The sequence below is a fragment of the Lissotriton helveticus genome, chromosome 7 (genome assembly GCF_964261635.1).
Source record: "Lissotriton helveticus chromosome 7, aLisHel1.1, whole genome shotgun sequence".
NCBI lineage: Eukaryota > Metazoa > Chordata > Amphibia > Caudata > Salamandridae > Lissotriton > Lissotriton helveticus.
The window spans coordinates 424,447,347-424,465,084 of NC_136068.1; the positions used below are offsets into that span (position 1 = coordinate 424,447,347).

Consider the following 17,738-nt stretch of genomic DNA (forward strand, 5'->3'; position numbering starts at 1 on the left):
CGATTAGGTTAGCATTAGCAGAAGCTATCCTGTATATAGAGGCTATCTTGTCTGTTTTGTGGAATCGATTTTGTGTTTCTGGCAGCCATCTTGTTTGCCATGTGCTATCACGTGCATGCCATGTGCTCTGTCCTACCTTGCTGTTGTCTGCCCTTGAAATCTGCATAGAGACAGGTTATATTTAGCCTCTTCTGCTTCGCACATGCTCAGTTGAGCTTGCATCTGTCCCTAGTCTGTAACTGTCAGGATGTGTTCTCCAGAATTAGCAACTGTTAGCTCCTCCCACTTGTTGACTGTGCATTTTCTGTATGATCTTATATGTACCTAAAACCTTCTTCTTGTACTTGTACCGCCTTCTTTTGAGCCCCTGTGTGGGTATAAAAGGACCAAGCTCCTTCCTTTCAGTGTGCTACTTCATACATTACCGAAGGGTGTTGTGTGAATGTAGTTCCACCTCATGAGGTTTAATAAATCTTGTATTTTCTATTCCAGTTTCTGTGCCAACTTCTATTCTATGGTCTGAGGACTCTGTGCAGAGAAGGACGAACCCCTAGCACTGGTAGGCCTTGCTGAGGCCCACTACTACAGCAGAATACAAGATGTCATATGTTGAACTTCCACCATATAATGATTTAAGGAGCCATGATAAGTTCCATCTATCCGTAAGTTTATCAGAAGTCCGTTCTGCGTGCCATCACTGTATCCCGGCGGCAATCTCCTTCGCGTTTCCTCTCACTAAAGCGATTTGCGATACAATTGGAATTGCACAATAGCGGAACGTCGTTTTGGGAAATATTGGATCTGGAAATACAAGCGGCATTTACAAAATAAATTGTGTGTAATATGCAAGCTAAGAGCCTTGAGGAAGCCCGATTGGGGCGAAACGCGCGTCGGCTGTGGATCATTGTCAATTGAAAAATAAAATTTGAATTACCAACATCATATGGCTACTGGAAGTCGATTCTGATAAAGAACATTGATGGACAAGAAAGTGCTAAATTGCACAAGGGATAAAAGTGACTATTTTGGATGTGCACTGGTGCAGTACTCTTTGTATCGTGACTTACGGTCTGAATTTGTGTTTGGGCAGGAGGTCTTTGTGGATGCCCTAGGTGGATGTGTATCAAACACCAAAGCTGCACTCTATATTGAATTTTTGATCGTGAAATTGAGACTAAAGCTATTGTGACTAAGGGAACTTATATTGATGTGCAGGTCATTTTAGCAAATCCACCATTCCTTGTATTTTATACCACTGTGTTAGCACTCGGATTTCCAGTCCTGGATATCTGCCAGACAGCAACATGGGCTTCTCTACACACATTCACGAAGCAGTACTGCTTGGAAAGCCAGGTCCATCAGCATGGGCATTTTGCTCTTTCGGTCCTGCGGGACTTTCCAATGTGAAACCGTTTTGCAGATCCACCTCTGGGAGATATTGCTTGGGGTGTCTATTCTAAGGTAAGGTATCTCCTGCTAGAAGTCTCTATCAGATGAACAAGTAACTTCTCTTCGGTAACTCCTTATCTGGTAGAGATTCTCTAGCCGCAGATTACCTTACCGACTCACCCATCCTCTCCACTCTGTGAACGGATTTCTAGAGGCAGGGCTGTCCTCCTTGCAGGGCCTTAGTTTGCCACACCAGTGGTCAAAGATTTTAGTGGCTCCACGCTCCTGGCTTGGAAAGTCTCAATAAAGAAACAGGGGTCAACATGCTGAAGTGGCGGTTATATGAGCATTGCGCTCGCCACTTCCGGTGTAGATGACAACACAAAGCGGAGCTAAAGGACACCACCTACTGGTGCACAGGGATACTGCTCATGAAAGATTTCTGGATCCAGTCTGATGCCAGGCAATAATTTTAAGGTGAAGAATCTGCGGCTAGATAGTCTCTACCAGATAAGGCATTACCAAAGGTAAGTAACTTGTTAGTTTAGTAAGAAAGATTGGTGTAGTCATTTTGGTATGAAGGAAGCTTGTTTAACAGTATCAGTGTGTCGAAGACTGGGGTTATCTAATGTTCCAGGTTTACATGCCTATTTTTTGGACTGACCTTGCATCATGGTGTTTCAGAAAGTCAGAATTCCAATAGTAGCATGGTTAAGAACGAAGGTTGTCCATCCAATTATGTATTTAGACGACATTGAATATGGCCCAGGACAGGAACAAGCACAATAGCACATGCAATTGGCAGTGCATCTTCTGCAGGATTTGGTGGTAAATTGTGGTAAGTGGGGCAAAATCTACTTTGGCTCCACAACAAGTGATGCAGATTTAAAGTGTTCGGATACAGACATTGGAGTGTGTCTTGAAATTACAGAAGAAGATGAAAAAGATATGTAGCAAGATCAGACGGGTAATTACTCAGGAGGAAGCATTGTTTATGCAGTTGCAGAGGTTGATAAGGTACCATTTGAGAATGAGTCTGAAACATTCTCAAAAGATTGTTTTGAATCAGCATGCACAGGAGGAGCTGGAATGGTGGTAAAGCAACGTGGAAGCATGGATTGGTCGTGCAATATTTTGGGAGGTGCCAGAATTGGTCCTAGAATCAGATGGCATCATGGAGGGCTGGGCTACACGGTGTGGAGAGGTGACCACAGAATCAAAATGGTCCAATATGGATAGCAGCATGCAAAGAAATTGTCAGTAGTTGCTGGCAGGGTAATTTGCTGTGAGGAGTATGGAAGGGTAGCAGGTGAGATGCTATATAATGGTACAGATTGACAACATTTCAACGATGAATCATGTGAACAAGCTTGGTTGGGGGGTGGGCCCTCATTCAAAAGATCTAACTTAGTTGGACATGGACATTTGGGCATTTTTATCTAGACAGAGATATGCTTCATGCAGAGCGCATATCCAGTTGTAAGAATTCTGTGGCTGATTAGTAGTCAATGAATTTATGGAATGAAGTAGTTGGATTTTGAACAGGGGGGTGTTCAGCAAGTAGAAGATATGTGATGTTCTTTTAGTGTGGATCTGTTCATGAACCGACTGACTGTGTAGTTTCCACTGTTCTACAGTTGGATGCTGAATCTGAGGCAAAAGTCTTTGAAATACATCAATCTTTGGGTTGTTAAAAAACCATGTTCTTTCTCTTGGTCGAAGATATTGTGGGAGCTGTTCTTTTCAAGGCTCAGCTAACAATGAGCATTTATTGGAACTGTAACATTAATGTTTGTTTACCTTTCATGGATAATTTGTTGCTTAAACAATAGGCAGGGACAATGTAGTTCTGCAGTGCTGTGGATTTAATACCCTTGCTACATAATTCACTGATATTTTGGCACATTTAAACAAACTAATCTAACGTCATACCATTTACTTTTCCTGCTGTACAATTTAGGTATCCATGTCCTATGCATCTTCATCAATTGCTGCATAATCCTGATGGCCATTGCAAGGGTAAAGCTCTATAGCGTGTTTTGGGGGATTTCATTTTGATGGACTTTTGAAATATTTTCCAAATTTCACAGGTGTCTGTTAAAAATCTGTGTTCGAGGCATGTGTGCATACTCCTGCCATCTAGTGTTGGGTCTGGATGTTTGCAAGTTGTTTTTCTTCGACGATAGTGCTCATGGGTATCGACTTCATTGTTAGATAGTTTTCTTTCCGCCATCGGTTTCAGACGTGTACTGCTGCACTCGGTTCGAAACCGTCCTTCGGGTTCCACTCGGTGCACAATCCACTGTACCCTCAACGGTGTATTGTTATCGTACGCATTTACCTCTCGCCATGTATCCATTCTATCAGGAAAGTCCCATCTTCAGTATAAAAAATCATGGGCGGTCCAGCCTCTGCCGATGGAACGGACTCCATTTCAGTTCTGTCCTCGGTGCCACTCCAAGTACCCTCGCACCGATCTCCACCAAGACTGCAACTTGTGCCTCTCACCTGAGTTCAAGGAAGAAAATTGCGAGGCCTGTCGGTCATTACGATTGAAAAAGACTCTTCAAGCTCGCCTGGCTCGACGACGAGAAATACAGCCCCAAAGCACTCAAAATATTCCGTATATCTTAGGAGAAGAATCCGAACACGAAGCCAGAAGAAGAGGAGGCCTTCTAGATCGCAACGAAGCGAATGGCAAAAAAGGGCAAAGCAAGAAGTATGTCTGCGTACTTGTACTCAGTATATCAGACTTAAAGTATTCAAAGAAACACACCATTGCATTTTTCTCAATGTTACATAAATGTTTTGCATATGGGGTTTATAGTCGACGACGTTTCGATGCCTTTTTATAATTGGGGCATCATCATCAGGACAAAGAATATTAACATTCTTGTCTTGAACAGGAATAGTAAGTACTAAGCCTTTTCGTTACATTTAGTGGTAACTGCATGGCCAACAGTGGATGGTTCCATACACGTTTGACCGCTTTGTTAAGCTTTCTGGTCTGTCGGGTTTCGACCTCGACTGATGGGCCTCGGGTTCCTTAATACCCAGAGGTAATTATGTGCGACTCGGTCGTTTTGGATGAGCCGCGAGGAGCACAATGGCTACTTGATAAGTGCAGCGGCACTACCGATCGGTTCCGGGGGTCTGGAAGAACTTCTTTTGAATTCGGTGCCTAACTGGATTTGTCCTTTTTGTCCTTCGAAGCAGGTGGTTTCGACTCCGAACTGGACTTTTGTTTCGAAGCAGACGATTTCAGCTCCGACTGGACTTGTCTATGGGAGCGGAATGTTTTGTATCCGAAGACGGTCTGTATCGATCCGATCCCGAGTCGGAAAGCTTGACTATTTGTTTTGGTGCCGGACCGAGGGTGGAGCGTTGGAAACATCGTCTCTGTGCCAAACAAGGCACAAAGGCAGAGGTGGTGGCGAAGCCTTATGTTTAGTGGAAGATAGTTATGGGGTTTTTGCACTCACAACACCCTGTCCCGCTGGAATGTCTTCGGACTGTAATTCGATCTCTATGTTGGAGTCTGATTCTGCGATCTAGTCCGTTGGCTAGTGAGCCCCCTGAAGACTTACTTTTGAATGTAGCTTGCTTTCCTGGTTGCTCCAGGCTTGCTCCAGGCTTCCCTACAAAGGAGAAGCGCCACAGACCTTGCAGGTCTGCACCAAAGCAAATCTTCATCTCCTGCGTGGTTTGCGTTTGCCAAGGCTTGTTGGGTCCAATAGTGATACCGACACCGCAGTCAACTAGATCCTGCATGGGGCAACTCAAATGCACCTCCTGGTCATCGTCGACACCTCCTGGACCTCGTGGCTGCAGAGGCAAGCTTCACCTCTTCACCTGAAATCACCCGACATTGCCTGGTTCCTTCCTGGTCACTGGCAAGTGACCCAAACTCTGTCCCTTCTGCTTTCAGGTTCTTCAGATCTTCAATCCACCCTTGGATCCACCCGGACACTTTTCCTCTGGTCGTCTGAAGCACTTCTTTGCAGCTCTCCATTGAAAACGACGACGAAACCCGACACCAAAAGGCACCTATGCACCCGGCTTCCCTGGGTGAGGTAACGCGAGTACTCCGGTGCTCCCGTGGGTCAGGACTCATAAAGTGTCCTAGTCTAAAGGGGTTTCATCGTAGTCCATCCGGAAGTGTCCTTTAATTGTTAATTTGTAACTTGCTCTTCTTCCTCAAAGTCAATGGTAACTTGCGGCTGTGTTTAGACACTGCAAGCGTCTCCCATGGGCCTCCTACTTCCTAACCTTTGGTTGTTTAAAGTAGCCCCAGCGATTCCCTAGGCCCTAGGCCTACTTTCTATTTCAGACGTGGTACTTATACCACTATATGGTTTGTGAGACCCCTAGGGCAAAACGTATACTGTGCAACTTATCATATGCTAATGAAGTAACTTGTATTGTACTTTTACCTCTGACCTCATAAAGAGTGCAGAGGGGTTGTGTTTAGAATAAATAGATATATATTTGAAATATACCTTGTGTGGTGTCCTTTCATTTGGGCGAACAAAGAAAAACCAAAGGTGATGATGGCCGGAGCGTTGACAATACAAACACTCACCCCCAGTCAACTGATCTGGGTTTAATCCATCACCGTTCTTTAGCTCACTCCGCCACCCCAGTTAAGACATGGCCAGATGCAAATCAGTCTGACCCTGTGCCTCATGGGAACAGTCAAGCCCGAACTGCCAAGCCATGTCTTCCCTGGACAGCAATCAAGCTTCCCAGGAACGGTTTCTGGCATTACAGCCGTCTTCAGCCGGGCTTGCTTGACTCCAGTGGCAAAGTGAGCAAGGGACTCACGTCTGAGCATACCCTGCCAACTTAGGGCGAACTCAAGGGAATTATAATTAGTAAAACAACTTGCTTAATTCGTTCTCTGAAGTCTTCGCCTGATGACTGCTGGTCCACCCTACCACTAGGATAGCTTTCTATAAGGTTGACTTTACAACCACATCCAATAAGGGTCGATTAGACTGGTGCAAGGTGCCCACTAGAACTAGTGGACCCCATATGCCAGGCTAACTTCTCACAAAGGGGCCCTAGACATTATCCAATATGGTTATTGCCTGGAGCTTACTAGCAATACACCCAAGATTCCACCTCGCACTCTCAAACTCTCGTCAGAGCACCTGCAGCTCCTCAAAAAAGAGGTACAAGCTCTTTCAACAAAAGGAGCCATAGAACCAGTTCCGTTACAGTACCAAGGTTCAGGGGTGTACTCTCTGTATTTTCTGATCCCCAAAAAGGACGGCTCCTTAAGACCGATTTTGGATGTAAGGACGTTAAATCTGTCAGAACACTTCCACATGGTCACACTTCGAGAAGTGCTTCCACTGCTAAAGCAAGGTGACTTTATGTCCACACTGGACTAAAAAGACGCATACTTTCACATTCCGGTTAACTCAGCACATTACAAATATCTTAGATTTGGGATAGAAGGAAAACACTATCAATTCAAAGCACTCCCTTTTGGAGCAACCGCTGCTCCCAGAGTGTTCACAAATTTCTAGCAGGAGTGGCAGCACATCTCAGATGACAAGATTCATGTCTTCTCGTACCTAGACGACTGATTCGTCAAAGCCAGCACACACCAAAAGTGATTACAATTCACTCAGGCTACATTAGACCTACTCCAGCAATTGGGTTTTACGGTCAATGCACAGAAGTCTCATCTTCAGCCTTAACAAATGCAGCGCTTTCTGGGAGCGACTCTAAACACCGGCACAGCTCTAGCCTCTCCCAATGCAGCCAGAATTCAAAATATTCAAACTCTGCTACTGCAGTTTCAGACCCATCAATACTTTGCAATCAGAACGTTCATGCAACTGTTAGGAATGATGACATCATGCATTGCAATATTGCCTCAGGCAAGGTTACACCTGTGCCCTCTACAAGAGGGTTTAGCATGCCATGAAATCAGCCTCAGGGTCAATTAACAGATCTAGTGTTGGTAGACAGCCACACCCATCGCTCTCTGCTATGGTGGAAACCACAAAACGTATCAAAAGGGTGGCCCGTCATCGACCCTGTTCCACAAATCGTGCTAACAGCAGATTCATCTCTCACAGGTTGGGGTGACCATCTTCACAATTTAACAATTCCAGGTCTATGGGACAACAAGTACAAAACTCTTCACATCAACTATCTAGAGCTTCTAGCTGTGTATCTAGCACTAAAAGCTTTTCGGTCTCACTCATAGGGATAGTTGTCCTAGTCCGCATGGACAACATGACAGCTATGTTCTTTGTACAAAAACAGGGGGGGGGACACACATTCTATACAACTGTCACGCCTCTCTGACCATTTGGCACTGGGCAATTCATCACGGAGTTCGTCTTCTGGCAGAGCACCTCCCAGGAGTAAACAATCATATTGCCGTCCTCCTCCGCCGAATGTGGCAACAAACAGACTATTGGGAACTTGATCCCCAAGTTTTCCTTCCATACTTTCAAGAATGGGTATTCTCACAAATAGATCTTTTCGCCAAAGTGGACATCTCAATATGCCCAAACTTCACCTCCACGTTCCCACACCCTCTATCGAAAGGCAATGCCCTATGGATAAATTGGTCAGGGATATTTGCCTACACTTTTCCGCCTCTCCCTCTCCTTCAATTTCTGGTTCGGAAGCTCAGGCAAACATCAATTCTAGTGGCTCCCACTTGGGCCCGTCACATGTAAATGTAAATGTATGGGACTTGTAAAGCGCACAGCTGCCCGTAGGTGTCCCGGCGCTAAAGACCGCTGGGGAACCCGTCCTGGCTTTCCCTGTGAGATGGTCCCTTCTGGGTATCTCCAAGGTGAAACCAGGCATCCCTGGCGTCTGTGGGGGGCCATTGTAGAGATGAGGCAAGCTTAATGCCCAGAGTTGCCGAGTGTGATCCCTGGTTAGAGTAGGCACCGAGGCGAGAATTGTCGAGTCTGCTGACCCTGGTCCACGACCCTGCCGTGTCGGGAATTGAACCCTGGTCCCGGGCCGTTCTCTGCTTCCGGGTCTGCCGCCTCTAACCAGTGAGCCACACCACTCCACTAATTCTAGTGGCTCCCACTTGGGCCTGTCAGCTATGGTTCACAACACTCTTGGAACTATCAGTATTTCCACATCAAAGGCTGCATCTCAATTCCAGCTTTCTCACGCAGAACCATGGAGAAGGCAGACATCCAAACCCTAAGAAGCTCAATCTAGCGTTTTAACACCTGAAGTCATGGAGTTTGGCCATCTGAACTTACCACCAGAGTGTATGACCAGTCCTAAGGAAGCAAGAAAGCCTACTACCAGAGCATGTTATGCAGCAAAATGGAAAAGATCTGCTTTGTGCTGTACCAACATCAAAATTGATCAGTAGATACCTTAATTCAAAATATTATTGGTTACCTTCTGCATTTACTTGTTTAGCTTAGACTTCCATTTGATTGCATCTTGCTGCAGTAGCCGCATATTTGCAAAACAGACAACATCAATCTTTGTTTAAAGTTCCAGTAATTAAAGCCTTTATGGAGGGCCTTAAAAGAGTAATTCTAACCAGGGTACCTTCTGCACCAGTTTGGAATCTGAACATTGTGCTTACACGGCTCATGGGTCCACCTTTTGAGCCATTACTCAACTGTCAGCTACAGTTTATTTCATGGAAAATTGCCTTCCTCATTGCGATCACTTCATTGAGGAGAGTTGGTGAGCTACAAGCATTAACATTAGAAGAACCCTTCTTTCAACTTCATAAAGACAGTAGTTCTTCGCACCAGCCCAAAATTCCTTTCAAAAGTTGTCTCTGCTTTTCATATCAACCAATCAGTTGAGTTACCTGTGTTCTTTCCTCAACCTTATTCTGTAGCAGAAAGAGCTCTGCATACTATTGAAGCCTAAGGAGCGTTATTGTATTATATTGAAAGAGCAAAGGATTTTCGTAAAACAAAACAACTGTTTGTTGCATTTGCTACACCTCACAAAGGCAATCTGATTTTTAAATCTGGTATTGCAAGATGGATTGTTAAATGTATTCAAACCTGCTATACTAAAGCTAAAAGAACTTTATACCTCCTAGAGCACATTCCATTCGTAAAATAGGAGCGTCTATGACCTTTTTAGGTAATATCCCTATAGCTGACCTTTGTAAGGCAGCAACATGGTCCACACCACACACATGTAACAAACACTACTGTGTGGATGTGTTAGCATGTCAACAAGCCAATGTAGGGCAAGCAGTGCTAAAGACACTTTTACAAACCGCTGTAACATCTACTGGTTAGCCTCTGCTTTGGGAGAATACTGCTACATAGTCTATGCAAAGCATTTGTATCTACAGCACACATGCCTCAAACAGATTATGCTACTTAGCCGGTAAGCATCTGTTCTTGGAATGTAGAGCTGTAGATTCACATGCACTCTCCCACCTCCCCGGGCTCCTGTAGTTGTTGCAGTTTTGCATTATTACATTACATACGCATGGACATCTCTGTACTAAACTCACTTACTCTATTCTCACACTCTTGCGGGAAAACAACCTAACAGTGGGGTTTATAGCCATGCGCACTATTATGGAGGAGTCACCTTATCTCGAGACTGGGAAAGACTTCTTTGATGAAAAACAACTTGCTAGCATCTGTACCAAACACTAGATGGCAGGAGTATGCAAAGCATGTTAATCTACAGCTCTACATGCCAAGAACAGATGTTTACTGGGTAAGTAGCATAATCCTTTCATACCACTGCACTTACTGGAATAAAAGAACCCAAACAACTAATATATGTTTACCTGCAGATGTATGGATTTAACCACAATGAAACAGCATGGCATAAACACCATATATGCAGATCTGCAGAATGTAATGTAGCCGTTGTTGAGAGTTGGGAGAAGCCATGACTCATGAAAGGCAAAGCTACAAGTAAATCATGATGCGTCTCTCCTGGCTGCTGAGCTGAATGCCTTATGGAGGCATGGATACATAGTATATCATATAAAACAAATCTTTTAAATTGATTGAAAAAGCTTAAGGTAATGTTAAGATTAGGTCGTGTTGGAAGCAGTTGAAGAGTAAAAAGAGCTGAGTCGTTATTAAGCAGCATGTATGACTGAACAAATAAAATATAAACATATGGTATCCCGACTGGTATTATTTTAAGACAGTTACAAAGGATATGTTATAAACATTATCAGAAAGGAAATAAGGAGACTCTTTCGTAGTTATAAATGTGCTCATGGCATCATATTTATCCAAAACAAGAAATGGACAAGTTACAGTTGTATCAGCACTGTAATCTAACAAATAATACAACCCTAATTGTACTTGGTGCTCAAATAATGCAAGTGATATACACGGTGGCGACGCAAGTGACAATGTGATCAGCATAAACGGCGCAAGGTGACTGTGCATGAATATATACAGTGAGTCGAAGAAACAATATGGTTCCAGCTGAATTGTGGTGTTTGGTTTTACTTTGGGCTGGCTATAGTTTAGATGAACCACATTGTATGTTGCGCCTAGGATTGCGCTGAGTGGTAGACGGCGTTTCGATCCTCATAAGTTGGGATCTTCATCAGGACTGTGTTGAGTGGTAAGCAGTGCTGTACATGGGGGGTAGAGAAAATGGGAGGGGGGTTAGAGGGTTGTGTCCAGGGAATGGTAGGCGCAAGTGAGGTGGGCGCAGGTAGTGGAGATAATAAAGCTTAAGTGGTGGAAAGGAGGGTTTGCGAATTGAGGCGGGGCGTGATTACGGTGGGCCCTAGTGGTGACTATAATGTCAACGCTATACTGGTGGCGCGGGGCTATCGAATATCAGAATGAAGGCGGACCAGTGCTTGTGGATCAAAGGGGGCAAGGTAGAAGGGGCCCAGTGCTAGGAGCATGCCGTGCTCAAAGGAGCGATTAAAGTGAATGACGGAGGGGTAGAGGTACAATGGTACCTAAGAAGTACTGGGGATCCCATTGGTTAATAAATAATAGGACTACTAATCCAACCATGCCATGTGAGACGCAGGAAAGTCTGTGGACGGTCTGTTAATGCTGGGTCGCGAGGTGCGATTAAAGTGAATGACGGAGGGGTAGAGGTACAATGGTACCTGAAAAGTACTGGGGATCCCATTAGTTAATTAATAATAGGACTCCTAATCCAACCATGCCATGTGAGACGCAGGAGGAGTCTGTGGACGGTTTGTTAATGCTGGGCCGCGAGGTGTGAGACGCGCGGGGTAGCGATAGGGTCCTAGGGCAGTACCTGGTAGATACATCTGGCGGTGTTCGCTCAAGGAATCTGATGGATCCGTGTCGATGTGAAAATCCTGGGAAGGTGAAGGGGGAAAACATGAGTGAAGCGCCTGGAGGGGGCAGGGGCGCGGCATTGATAGACTAGAAGCTCACCTGAGGGCTGGGTGAATCAGGGTAGGTAATCGATGTCCCGTCGTGTGGGATCAGGCCTTCGATCCAGCGTGAATCAGGGAAAATGGAAGTCCCATCAGGCGGGATCAGGGCTCCGATCCAAGCGTGATCGGTGGCGGGAGAATCAATCTATAAGGAATGCAGAAACCATTAGCGAAGGCTCGTGGGATTGGTAAAGGTTAGCGGTGGAATGAGGGCTGCGAAGCACGTACCTCTCTTGGAGGAGCTGGCGTGTCTGTATCCGACTTAATCCAGGTTACCAAGGAGATGCCGGCAACTCCGGAAGACTAAGGCGGGGTCGGTGGGGAGTGGCAAGGTCACGTGTTAAGAGGAGGAGGAGTGACCATGTCTGAAGGGGGCATGGTTGGGCAGTGTGAAATGACGTGAACGGCCACGTAGTCAGGTGGGAGGCTCACTGGGAATAGCGATGCCTCCGGTGAATACAAGGTGGAAAAAGAAGAGGCGATCAATTGTAAAACGGTACAATTACAATTCTAAGAACGTTCCGCGGACTGCATGTGGGGCATCTATGTGGCAGAGGTTGTAATTAGTATTACCACGATCTTGTGATTAGAGACATTATTATCGTGGGTATGGACACGATCAATAGAAGGTAAAGTGACACAATTGGTAAATTACATATAATCAAGGTGGAATACAACGTGCAATAACTATCATAATGCCAAAGAGGGAACAACGATATGCAATGGTACACAAGTCGATTTAGGTAGTTCGAAGTTGGTGGGAACATCATAGTACATGATCAATTAGCTGTAGAGAGGCATGATGATGGAGTAGAGCAATAAATCAAGGAAACCTGAAGCGTGTTATTCCATCATATTAACAATAATTACAAAGCGGATTAGCATGTACAGAAGGCCAGTATGCATTCGGACCTTTATAGTAGTGCAAGAGGAGAGAACAGTGTGTATAGTACAGTAAGGGGGTTAGGAAGTGAAATCATGTCAAGAGGAGTAGAAAAGTCAGGGCTAGGATCAGATGGCGATAGGACTATTCCATTCATCTATAGTATTCAGTCCATTGTTGACAGAATCACATAGTGTCATCCATTTGCACTCACATCTGTTAAGAAGGGTTTTGATATCTCCGCCTCTGGGGGGGTAGCGTGACCTGTTCTATCACCTGCCAAGTGATGTCAGTGTCTTGATGTTTCTTCTCCAAGTAGTGGGAGACCAGGGGTGCAGTGATAACTATGCAATCGATACAACTCTTGTGTTGAATGATTGTTTTTTATTGTCTGGGTGGTCTGACCAACGTAAAGGAGATCGCAGGGGCATTGGATAGCGTACACCACATTTTGAGATCTACAGTTCGTGAGGTGTTTCAGTTTGTGAGTTCTGTTTTTGTAGAGGAAAACTTTGGTGTTTGTTGTTAGATCACATACGGAACAATTCTGGCATTTAAAATGTCCAATTACTGGTGGGAGTCCCCATGCAGCAGTGATGGTATGTTTGTCCGTATTTTTCTCAGGCCATGTGACGGCACGTACGAGGTGTGATGCTAGGTTGCCCCCTCTTTGATAGGAAAAAAAGTGGTTCCTCTTTGAATGGTTCAAAGGGGCGTAATATTGACCAATTCTTCCTTATGATTTTAGCCACTTGATTGCTGCTTGGGCTGAATCTGGATACAAAAGGAATTATTTTCAAGGGCTTCTTTGGTTGGGTAGTAAGGAGGTATTCTCTGTGGCAATACCATGCTCTTTTGCGTGCTCTTGATATGAGACGTTTGGGGTATCCTCTCGTAGTCAATTTTTAACTACCCCCAGTGCAATGTTAATGCCCTTACACATAATGTCACAGATAATATCACAAATGACGATATTGGTGACATCACTAGTTGCATCATATAACCATTGCCATAATCGGTTGTCTGACTGAAGCCACTATGTGCAGCCCATGATTTCAGGGCAGTGTGCATTGTGATAGAGAAACCTAGGAGGCTCTAGGTTAAAGGATACTTATTTATAGTCAGGCCCAGCAAAGAGTATACTCTGTGTTGTCTTTAGCCTTTGCCTGGTGGGCTGCACCCGAAGACCCTTCTGAATGGTATTTCCAGTGGGCCCCGCGGGAAGATGTGTAGAGAGGAGATCCTGTACTGAAAGTCGAAGGCATGACCATTTAGTACTCTATGCATGGCCTGGCACAAGTTTATACCCTGCACACATTATCCCCTGAACAATTCTTGACGGTTGAGAGTAGGGTGTAGATTTAGAGCCACATAGCTCTTGAGGTTACATTGTTGTCACCGGGTAGGTCCTGCACCCAGAGACTCCTTGGGATGGATGAAGCAGGTACCCCTTGTTACTCAGTGTAGGGCAGACTTAGAGGCCAGACTTTCTACTAAGAGCTCACAGGGCACATCTGAAGCAGTCTCTGGCCTCTGCACACTTTCTGCTTTCTTGTAGGGCATGGCTCAAGACAAGTCCTAAGCCTCATCCGTCTGCTGAAAGCTGCACACTGCAGTGTCCTTGAACGGCTTCAGTGATATCATGATAGCTGTAATTGGTGCTATATTATCAACAATGGTTGTCTTTTGAAAGGTCATCTGTGATGCCATTTGTGAGGGTCACTGAGCCTGGGGGTATGAGTTAAGACTGCAGAGCTACCTCAACTGGATTATTTTAAGTGCTTTTATATCTTGCTATGAAACTGCCATATGAGTTAATAATTTGTATGGTAGCAGTGGATTAGCCCCACCCAATATTGTTTCGTAGTGATAAAAAAACCATGCATGGATACCCTTAGGGGTGACAGGTTTGCGGTTTACAAATGTGGAATTATGTAATAGTATTGTGACTAACAAATACTTGTTTTCATATTTTGGCATGACATTTTTCTAGTTTTGCGTCATAAATACATAGGTCACACAGGTAAAATTAAGCAAAGTAATTGTATCCTTTTTTCTTGTCTTATTTTTATATACTTGACAGGAACCTGCAAATAGTCGTCTACCTCCTCATCTTATTGCACTTGATTCATATATCGCAGGCTTTTTTGATGACATTGGATACCTGGATCTGCTGCCTTGTCGTCCTTTCGATACAGTTTTCGTTTTCTACATGAAGACTGGTCAGAAAACTAGCAGAGAGGTAAGTTATTCCTGGATCTCTGCTGCAAAGTAAATATTTTTTATTTGTGTTATGTATAGTGTCAGATGACACCCAGAGGTACTGAATTGTGCTGGTAGTAAATAGAGCAAAGTAACAGTTAAAGAGATACATTTAAGCAAACCGGAATCTGTTTGAAGACATGGATGGCATTGCTTTGTAAAATGCATGTCTCTGTAAGCACGTACTTGTGAAGCACAAACATACATGGGAGCAAAGCACCACTGAACAGTTAGCAAAGTCAAGACAACGATTCAAGATTGTTTACAGTGAGAAAGGTAAAAAGGACTTTCATATTGTGTAAGGTAGTAGTGATCTTTAAAGATATGGAATTAATTTGTTTCTGAATAGTAGGAGGACCTTAGCAATTCTGATGTCCATGGAGATGTTGTTCCAGATCACATGTACGCAGGCGGAGGCCTGCCTTCTTATGCTTACTATTCTGCAGCTTCCTTATTTAAACTGTGCCAAAGTTCAATAAAAATTAGCTTAAAAAATCCTTATCTGAAAGAAACAGGTTAGTATTAGATTCCTTACCTTAGAATACCCCCAGGTGTCAGACTGGATCCGGAAACTTTTGCGTAGCAGTACCCTTGCGCGTCAGTAGGCGTCGTCTGGGGCTCCGCGTCTGTCGTCGGCATCGTTGGAGCCGGGATGACGTCGCCGGAGTACTTAGACGACGCCCTTGCGCGCTGACGTCACATCCTATTTTTTCCGCGCCACCAAGCGCCGATCCGGGAACAGTGGTACCTTTGGTAATTTTTTGACTAAACTTTTTGATCTCTTTTGATCATTTTTCGAAGTCGAACTCCGGTGCCAGTAGGGATACCCGGGTTCAAGCCCTGCGTCGACTGCAACCGACTGATGTCGGTTACTGACCCCCATCGCCGGTGTCTTCATTGCCTGGGGCCCGACCACGAAGACAAGTCGTGCCCCGACTGCCGGGCCTTGACGTCGAAGGCTAGGCAGGAGCGGTCCCGCAAGCGCCTCGAGCTCTGGCAGACGGCCCGCACCGTTCGAGATCCCGGTCCGGAAGGAGGTCGAGGGGCCGGAGTCATCACGGCTCGGAGGATCAACACCACTCCTCGCGCTCCAAGTCCTCAGGTAAGAGGCACAAGAAGTCTAAGAGGCGACATCGTTCTTCTGACTCCCCCCGACGCTTGCGTAACGCGGCCGGGGGTTCGGGTGACACCACCCACGCGGCTCCGCAGCCTGCTCCATACCAGCCGATCCTTGGGCAGAACGCGACGCCGGGGGAGATTGAATCCTTCCTCATGGCCATGAGGTCGCTCACTCCTCCGTCTGGTTCCGCGGCGCCTTCGGGCCAAGCGGCCCCGACTGGGAGCCCAAGCGGGCCTGGGTCTTCGGCCCTGGCGCTGTCTGGTGCTTCGGCTCCGACGCCGTCGGTGACTTCGGTCCAGACGCCGCAGGGCCTTGCTGGATCCGGCTCCGGATCCGGGTCGTCGCCGGTCGACCTTACGACCTCGCCGGCGCCTGCTCCTAGGGTGTCGCCCCCGGCGCCGACCACGGTCGACGCCATCCCCATTCCCCCCTCGGTCCGTTTCCGACGTCAGAATGGCTTAGCTCGACGCCGCTTTCGACATCGATGGGAGATTTTTACTTCTACGATCCGGCCCCATCTTTTGACCCTGAGTACCAGGAGATGGGTGGCGAGGAGGATTGGGAGGGGTCTGAGGACCCTCTGGCACGGGAGTGCCAGTCTTATCAGGACTGGGCAGGAGAGCTTGGGGACGCCAGTGGTCTAGACACTTTGCCAGACACTGGTTGTGTCTCCCCTCCTACCGTGGCTACGGAGGAGGGGGCAGCCTATAGTGTGGTGTTGATGCGGGCGGCCAAGGCCTTATCCCTTGAACTCCCCGTCGCGGCCGTGAGGACTAACCTCTTCACTGAGGTCCTTAAACCGCAAGCAAGCTCGGCGGAGCCTCTGTTGCCGTTTAATGAGGCCTTGTCCGACGTTCTTCTGGGCTCCTGGTCCAGGCCCGCTACAGATCCCCCTGTAGATAGGAACGTAGCCAGACACCACCGCCCGGCTCCGGGCAACCCTTGCTTCCTGTCCACCCACCCCACCCCCTAGAATCTGGTCATCCAGGCCTCTAACTCCCAGACTGCATTCCCGACGGCTCCCCCCAATCGGGAATCCAAGAGGTACGAGCAATATGGAAAAAAGATGTTCTCCTCCCTGAGTTTGGGGTTGCGGTCAGTTAACACGGTGTGCCTCTTGGGCCGTTATACCCACTCTCTGTGGGACACGGTCGCGGCCGTGCTGCCACAATGTCCGGAGGAGGCCCGGACTAAACTCGCCCAAGCCCTTGCGGAGGGTCGAGATGCGGCACGGTACTCCATCAGATGTGGACTGGATACAACGGACTCGCTGGGTAGAGCGATGGCAACGATGGTGGCGATTCGTCGCCACGCCTGGCTGAGGTCCGCCAATTTTTCAGCTGATGTCCAAAACACTTTTCTGCGACAAGGCAGACAGTGCACTTGAGCGCTTTAAGGACTCCAGGGCTACGGCCAATTCCTTGGGCCTGTCGGCCCCGCGCCAGCAATCTGCTGCCTTTCGGGGGCGCCCCCACACCTGCCAGCCATGGGCCACAGACTAACATCTTACGCGGTGGCGGACGTGGTGCCCGCCGTGGCGGTGCCCGGGGACACGGCGAGGCCAGTCCACATCCACCCCCGCAGCATCCGACTCGAAGCCCTCCTAGTCCGAGCTTTCAGGCCCACGAGACGCCAGTGGGGGGCAGGGTTCGCCATCACCTCCTCCACTGGCGTGACATCACATCGGACAGGTGGGTGCTGCA

The 17,738-nt window shown here is 46.7% G+C and overlaps 1 protein-coding gene across 3 annotated transcripts in view; it reads left to right on the forward strand.

Moving 5' to 3' along the window:
• The window catches only part of RALGAPB (Ral GTPase activating protein non-catalytic subunit beta), a 2,268,266-nt gene that overhangs the window by 1,763,683 nt on the left and 486,845 nt on the right, over positions 1-17,738 (forward strand). For all 3 annotated transcript variants that reach the window (XM_078652319.1, XM_078652321.1, XM_078652322.1), the window contains one exon: positions 14,737-14,895. In XM_078652319.1, coding sequence (XP_078508445.1) covers positions 14,737-14,895 — 159 coding nt within the window. The remainder of the gene's footprint in view (positions 1-14,736; positions 14,896-17,738) is intronic.